This window comes from Equus quagga, unplaced genomic scaffold, assembly GCF_021613505.1.
Source record: "Equus quagga isolate Etosha38 unplaced genomic scaffold, UCLA_HA_Equagga_1.0 205247_RagTag, whole genome shotgun sequence".
Lineage (NCBI taxonomy): Eukaryota > Metazoa > Chordata > Mammalia > Perissodactyla > Equidae > Equus > Equus quagga.
In genome coordinates, this window is record NW_025798774.1 from 1 (window position 1) to 7,880 (window position 7,880).

The following is a 7,880-nucleotide window of genomic DNA, read 5'->3' on the forward strand; positions in this document are numbered from 1 at the left end:
TAAGTGCAGGAGAGTCTAAAGAAGAAAGCCCTGTGATTCAGGACAGGCAGTTTGATGTTAATGCGCAAGGCCCCGAAAGAGCCGTTTTAGGCGCCGTGGATGCTGATCCAGAAACCGAAGAAAACAAAGAAGAAACTGGTAGCCTTTTAAAAGTTGAAAGAAAAAATGAAACTGTGGGCGAAATAGACAGGAAACCTGGTCATATGGTGGTGGAAAAAAGAAGGCAGCCCTCTGGTAGATGAGAAAGCACAGCGGCCATCTGAAGGCAGTGACTTTCCTGACAAGAAAAAAAATGAGACTCCAGAGTTAGGTGAAGTGTTTGAGGATAAAGATCCTGATTATTTTAAAGAGGACAACCCTGAGGAACACCTGAACACCTCAGGGCTCACTGAGAAGCCTGGGGGAGAAGAAGTCTCAAAAGAGGACCGTGAGGACTTAGAGAAGAAATTCATGGACACAGAACGCCAGGGGTCTGCTTCTGGGGAACGCGAAGATGACGTGTTCCACTGGCCTCCCCACTGGATCGCAAAGCCCAAGCATAGTGACAAGATGAAGGACGCGCCTATAATAAGCAGCTTCTTTAAAGAACCACAGTCTTTGCAGCGGTTCCAGAAGTACTTTGACATCCATGAGCTGGAAGCCCTCTTCCAAGAAATGTCACTAAAGCTGAAGGCAGCCCAGCAGGAGAGCCTGCCTTATAATGTGGAAAAAGTCCTAGATAAGGTTTTCCGTGCATCAGAGTCCGAAATTCTGAGCATAGCAGAGAAAATGCTCGATACTCGTGTGATCAAAAATGGAGAACTGGGAGTGAAGGAAAGTAACATATTTGAAGAGGCCTCGGTGCTAGATGACGTTCAAGACCTAATCTATTTTGTCAGGTACACACACTCCATAGCAGAGGAGACTGTACCCCTGGCAGCAGCATGGCATCCAGCGGAAGACTGGGATAGACTGATGCAAGGTAGAATGCCTGTCTATGGCTTTGTAGAGTGGGGCTTGAGAAGAAGGTCGGGGAGGCTTAGCTGAAGTCCCTCACACCTTTTTGTAAAGCTCTGTCCACAGTTTACAGTGTGCCCAAAGGCAAGAGACAGCACGGTGACACCCACAGGTCCCTTGCTGCCTTCTTTCTTTAAGGCTAGAGCACAGATAAGGATTTCTATCCTGGTTTCCCTGTACGACAGCTGAAACTGGTGGCCTTTTCAAAAGGAAACTTTAGGGCCCGGCCCAGTGGCTGAGTGGTTAAGTTCGAGCTCTCCGCTTTGGTGGCCCAGGGTTTCACTGGTTTGGGTCCCGGGCGCAGACATGGCAGCACTCATCAAGCCATGCCATCCCACATGCCACAACCAGAGGGACCTACAGCTAGAATATATAACTATGTGCTGGGGGGCTTTGTGGAGAAGAAGAAGAAAAAAGAAGATTGGCAACAGATGTTAGCTCAGGGCCAATCTTTAAAAAAAAAAGAATAAAAATTATTTTAAAAAAAGGAAACTTTATAAAAAGACAAAGAAAGATACAAACAAGAAAATGATGTGCAAAATAGACCTCTTAAAGTTCAAGTTTCATGTAAAATTAGCAAAGGGCTTTTTGCGAATGCCGTTTCTTTTTTTTTTAAAGATTGGCACCTAAGCTAACAGCTGTTGACAATCTTTTTTTTTTTTTCCTTTGCTTTTTCTCCCCATATCGCCCCAGTACACAGCTGTATATTTTAGTTGTGGGTCCTTCTAGTTGTGGCGTGTGGGACGCTGCCTCAGTGTGGCCTGATGAGCGGTGCCATGTCCGCGCCCAGGATCCGAACCGGCGAAACCCTGGGCTGTTGAAGCGGAGCGTGCGAACTTAACCACTCGGCCATGGGGCCAGCCCCGGAAGGCCATTTCTTAAATCATAAAATAACTGCTGTCTGTCCAAGGGTTGACGGGCACAACTTTTAAATCAAAGCCTTGCAAGAGTTTCATTCCCGCCAGCTGTCCTCTTTTGTGGAGGTCATGTTTTTTCCTGGCTCTTGTGGGTAGTCTGTTGGGTCAGTGAAATTCTGCTGGGTGTGAGGGTTCTTGCAGTCAGATTAACCAAGAATCTAGCACGGAGGCAGAGCCCGCCCACACAGCACTTGACACACACAAGCCATTCAGTCAATAGGAAGGAATTGACCCCAAGCCAGTGTCCTAAGGCGAGCTGGTTCCTACTTCCATGTTCTTTTCTCTGTCCTCATGCTTTTCAGACTGAGGTATTTGGACTCACTATAGATGGTCAAGTACCAGGGGGACATACAACCCCAGATTAAATGTTTCTTCCCACAGTGGCCATTTTTCCTGAGCATTTTGGGAAAGGAAACTTTTTTGCTTTAATCAAAGCAGATAGATTTTGGATTGGAGCGCAAAACTCAAATGAATTTTCAGGGCAAAACTGTGAGGTTTCAGAGAAATTCATCTTTGCTGTGGGTGCCCTTGGGCTATGCCCTGAGCCTCTTAGGGACGGAAATGGGTTGATTCTTTCTGACTCCTCGAGGTGGTTTGAAAATATTTGACAGGCACTTCAACAGGCGGCCTTTATATGTCATGCCCTTCTCTGTCCTAGCTCTGTGAGACCAGCACGCCTGTGTAGGAAAGAGTTCATGGCATTACTGTGTAAAATAGATGCTTCCTATTCCTGCTCTTGACTGGAATTCTCTCTTGCACATTTATCCTTGTGCGTGTATGTTGATTTGCCAAGGGAAGTTAGGTTATTGGAGTCCCTACTGTAAATATCTATCTTTATGGAATGCTTTGGAATAAGGGTTTCTTTGTAAATTTTATTCTGTAGATTAGCCGTCTGTGAAGTGAGACAAAAGCAATGGAAACCCTGATTTCCCTGCCCAGTTGTGCTGCCCGGGCTGCCAGCACCAAAGGGCAGTAGTAGGGGGTCCTGGACTTGTACGATGAGGGGGTGCTGCTCAGTGGGAGGAGCTGAATGGGGAGCATCATCAAGCTTTGTCAGCCCAATGCCTTCTTCTTCCCCGTAGACATCCCACCACCACTTGAAGATGATTTCTCACAAGAGGACACAGAAGATCTTAAAACAGAGATTCCTGAAGAGCCCAGCTGCTTGGATCAATTGGATCAACCCACGACTAGTGACGTGGGTACCTCAGAAATGTCACAGAAGCCGAATACTGAGAAAGACATACACCCAGGTAAAGCTTGCTGATTTTCTCTACAAAGTAGAGGCTTATTGTAAAGGAGAGCTGCTAGGAGATTCCTTGTTAAAGGTAGGAAACAGAGGGGAATAATACAGCTATGAATGGGTTTAAAAAAATAAGAAATCCCAGAACTCACAGAGAAAAGCAGAAGTGAAGACGGGTGGAGATCAATAATAGAAACAGGCCAGAGACTGTAACTAAGCTACACGCCAGTGATTGGCTGTCATTAGCCTGTGCAGATAATTTCAATCTAAAGTGTTCTTCTTACAAAGCCTTATGCTCCCAAACAGTAGTTTTCAACCAGCCCACAAGCATCAGAAACTCTGTGGGTGGAGACCAGAAATCTGTGTTTAACAAGCCCTCCAGGAAATTCGGAGCTATTGGAAGTTAAAGTTGGAGAACCACTGCTCTAAAACTCACAAATTCTGTGTTTTCCCCCCATTCCACCGCCCCTCCCCAGTAGAACACATGTCGCTCAGTTCTCTTGTTAATTTGCTACCTGGACAAGATAAAAACTTTTTTAAAACAGTGGAGGAGATATTTATGTCTAGGTATCTTTATACTATAAGGTTATAGGAAACTGCAGAACTTTTCAGTATGTAATAGTCCACTGTAGACTGAGCACAGAAAACATCCAGTGGGAAAGCAACTCATTTCATTTGAATTGAGAAAGTTGTTTTAAAAATAAAATAAAATAAAATACCACCCCAATAATGATATCAACAGCTTTCTAATTTTTGTGTAGCTTACTCATTTTACCAGTAAATCAGAAGGACAGCTGATTTTTATTTTGTCTGTCCGATATGGTGATATGACATCATTACTGATGTTGTGTTTTTAGAGATTACGTTCTATAACCTTCGGTATTGCATTAGCCTGTGAGACCGCAAGGCCTGGCTGCACTGGGCTGTACCTCCTGCGCCCTTGTAAAGTTTAGGAGAAGTCATGGCAAGGAGAGGAGGTCAGCTAATTTGAGAAGAAATGACATATCGGAGGTCTCCTGTGTTCCAGAGGCTATTACTTTATATATAATACTCTCTACTTCTAAATTTTTGTAACTCACAAAGGTTCTGCTTGTCGAACATGAGTCATACACCATTAAGAACTTGTTATTCTCTTGCTCAAAAACTTTCAGGGGTAGGAAAAATTCTGCTGGCAGAATAGAAAACAGACCTTTTGCCCTGTCCTGTAAGTTCCACTGCAAAATGACGTCAACTACCTGTACAGGCTCATCTTCCCGAGTGTCCCTTCGTGCATCTCAGGTGCTGAGGTCTGACCTGACTGGGACGACTTCACCCGAGGTCAGAGTCGTGGATCAGGAGTGGATGGGACCTCAGGGTTGGAAGAGGCCTGAGAGGAGCCAGTCCAGCTTCTCACTAATCGCTTCTCGGACTCCTAGCTGTCTATAAGACGTGCCCCAGACCCAACTAACTCATACTGAAATCCTCTCCCTACCACCACCTCCTGTGGAAATCCTTTCAGGTAGAGCTGAAATTCTGCCTCTTCCACAGAGCTGCAAGCCAGGCCCCACCCTGTAAGCAGTTCCTTTTTGTCCCTTTGGCATTTACCATATTCTGTTTTGTGTCGCTGTCATTCAGCCATTCAGTAAGCAACTCTGGAGTGCCTGCAGGTGCCAGACACTGTGCTAAGCACTGGTGCCCCCCGCCTTCAGGTCTGCGAACTTTCTCATTGTTTGCCTGAAGTTTCAAATACACTGCTTCACCACACTAAATAAATGTTTCTTAAATGTGACTGTGTGTTTATGGAAAAAGCATAAAATTCTGCTTTCTCAATTCCCAAGTAAATATTGTTCAGATAGCAGTGGCGTTGCCGGGGCGTGACAGAGGAGACTAGTCAGGGGTAGAGTGGCCTGGAGATATGTTCCTTTTATAATTGAAGGATGTGACAGCTCTAATGGGGACTCTGAATTTTTTTCTATATAATTGTCTTCAGGAGAACCATGTGTCCAGGCACAGTGACTAATATTTCGTGTTCACTCTACAAATGTTTAAAATGAAGAGAAACAATTCTTATTCTGAAGCACAAAATAAAACAGTAGTTTTCCCCCCTCAATTTAAGGCATAATTACAACCAAGCGCACTCCTGTCAATGCTGTTGATCCTAGAAAGCAGCGAGAAACGAAGGCTGAAGAAGCGACGAGTGCCACACCTTGGGAAAATGCAATTCTTTTAATATATTCATTCATGTTTTATTTAACTAACATGGTAAGTTTGACATACATAGTTTCTTCAGAGAGTGTTGATTATCACAGTTGTTCAGTTGATTTTTGAGCATGAGGGGAGGACGTAAACTGTCTCTATGAACATTGCTCCTGATCCTTTCATGATAGCCCCTGAAACAAGCCACAGGTCTGTGGCTCTGATGGGTTCTTAGTGTGGTTTGGCATTTTTGGCATTTGAAGAGGATTTGCTGTGTGCCAGAGCTGGGCACACACGCCCCTGTAAACGTGGTTCTTCCCTTCAAGAAGCTTTGTCTACCAAGGTGATAGAGACGTTCCCTGGAAACCTAATATGCTATGGGCCGAAAGGGAAGTATTTCCCTGATAGGAGAACGATATGTTGAGTTAATTGATTCACTGTGGTGGGAGGATGCTCCAAGAAGGTCAGAAGTTAGCTGAGACGTGTTCTGAGCAGAGCTGAAGGACCGACGGTGTTTGCTGTGAAGTTTATTGTTGAAGAGAAGGGCTGGTGGAGATGGGGGCGGTGTGCAGTCAGACAGAAGAAATAAGATGTTCAGATGGATGGAGGCGTGCAGAAAAGGTTATCTGGGGAAGCCCGGGGAGGTGTTGGTGTTGTTGAAGTGTAGAGTTAGAGGCGGGTGGTCTTTTGGAGGGAGATGGGCGACCATGAAGGAAGTCGTATATCAGGATGAGTGACGTTAGACTGTTTGGGAAGGCTCCTTTGAAGGTTGTAAGCAGGAAAGGGATATGGTCAGATTTGTTTCTTAGAAAGAGTCACTTATGGCAGAACATTTATTCAGATTTATCTTTCTAAAGGGAGTCATGATCCAAATGAGACATTTCATCTGTCTAGAAACTTATCTAAGCTTTTTAGGACTTAGCTCCCCCTTGTGGTACTTGTTGAAATTGGATGTTTTTCTTGATGAATTATGGGAATGAGCAAGCCTCCAGAAACTGGAGGCCGAGTTGCCCTTGGAGCTGTCGACAAAGTATCTTCCGCAACAAAAATATTTTTTTCCTCTAGATTCTGTTACTTCAAGACTTGTGTAGGAAAGAGGGTTATATTTTGTTCTGTAAAATGCGTGAGTCTTGAGCACTTTGAATCCCAGATTCATCACTTAGAAGTGTAGGCAAATTGCAGACTTGGAATCTCAGCGTCTTCATCTTTAAATGCAGACGATACCCACTTTAAGTGTTGTAAGAGTTAAATGAGTTGCTAACGTAAAGTGTCTAGTGCAGTACCTGTGTTTTGTAGGGTCTCATCACCTGCCACCTCCTCATTTGGATGGTCAGAGGGCGATATAAAGACATGGAATACCTGGGGAATTCAGGAGAAAGGCCACCAGGATAGGAAAGATGGAGGAAAACCAAACCGTCTTTTAGTTTTCTCCATTGTTGGCAGTGGTGGCAGCCACTGGGGTGAAGGTGTGTCTGACCCGTGCAGTTCGAATAATGAAATTTTCAGTGATTAAGGCAGTCTCAGGAGTGGAATCTGTTTATCAGAATGAGTCATCACTTCAAAAATTCAACAGCCTCCAGATGTGGGAGGAATTCTTTATTCATTTTGTTTGTGGATATGCACAGAGCCCTGTTCTAGGCCTGGGTTCGGGGACACAGATGTGGTATGGGATATGTTCTCTGCTTGATGGGAGAAGACACAGACATGAATGGCAAGAGAAGGGGGGTAGTGTTACAAAGTAGCATTGTTTTGAAAGGTATTGGCCAGAAAGCATTTAGATGGCCCAGTGTGTACAGAGAGTATTGTGCTAGGAATTGAAGATTCCAAGAGGTATAAAGCATAATTCTGGTTTCTGAAAGGCTTAAGAAAAGGACATATCATATATATATGAAAATTAGGAAAATGGGAAACATATGAAATAGTTTTTGTGAATTATCAAATAACTAGTATAGATAATTATTTGATATGGCTGGAGAGTAATGGGGTGCTGACTTGATTGGGAAAACTGCACCAGAAGTCAGATTCATAGATCAACAGTTAATGGAATCTTAGGTTGGAAGAGACCTGGTCCAACTTCTCACTAATTGCAGTCATTTCCTCTCCTGTAGCCCCCACAAGTAGTTATGAGGTCTGGGCATCGACAATTCCTAGTGTGAACAACCTGCCCTACAAGGCTAGTCATTGTTCTCTTGGCTAGTTCATTCTTATGTTGACTCCAAATTTTCCTCCATGTGATTTCTTCTCATAGAATCTAATTCCTTTTCTACATAGTAATCCTTTAAATAGTTGAAGTTATGCTTTAATTTTTTTCAAGTGTTTTATCATGGAAAATTTCGAACATATGAAAGCAGAGAGACTAGTAATATGAACCCATGGGCCCATCACCCAGCTTAATAGTAATTGCTTAATATCGCCCAATATTTGGCACATTCAAAATCCCCTCCCCTCCTTTTAAAAATTGTTCTTATTCAGATCAGGATCTTCTTGAGGTCCAAATGTTAGAATAGGTTGATACATGTCTTAAATCAACTTTAATCAGATATAAATTG

The 7,880-nt window shown here is 43.8% G+C and overlaps 1 protein-coding gene across 2 annotated transcripts; it reads left to right on the forward strand.

The window, feature by feature from the left end:
• Nucleotides 1-6: 6 nt before the first annotated feature.
• LOC124233574 (transport and Golgi organization protein 1 homolog) lies at nt 7-5,478 on the forward strand. 2 transcript variants are annotated; one of them, XM_046650717.1, is made up of 3 exons: nt 7-961; nt 2,996-3,166; nt 5,252-5,478. In XM_046650717.1, the coding sequence occupies exons 1-3, from the start codon at nt 451-453 to the stop codon at nt 5,461-5,463; spliced, it is 894 nt and encodes a 297-aa protein (XP_046506673.1). In that variant the 5' UTR covers nt 7-450; the 3' UTR covers nt 5,464-5,478. The 2 variants fall into 2 exon arrangements, with proteins under 2 accessions (XP_046506673.1, XP_046506674.1); XM_046650718.1 differs by lacking the exon at nt 5,252-5,478 and adding an exon at nt 4,435-4,910.
• The last annotated feature ends 2,402 nt before the right edge of the window (nt 5,479-7,880 follow it).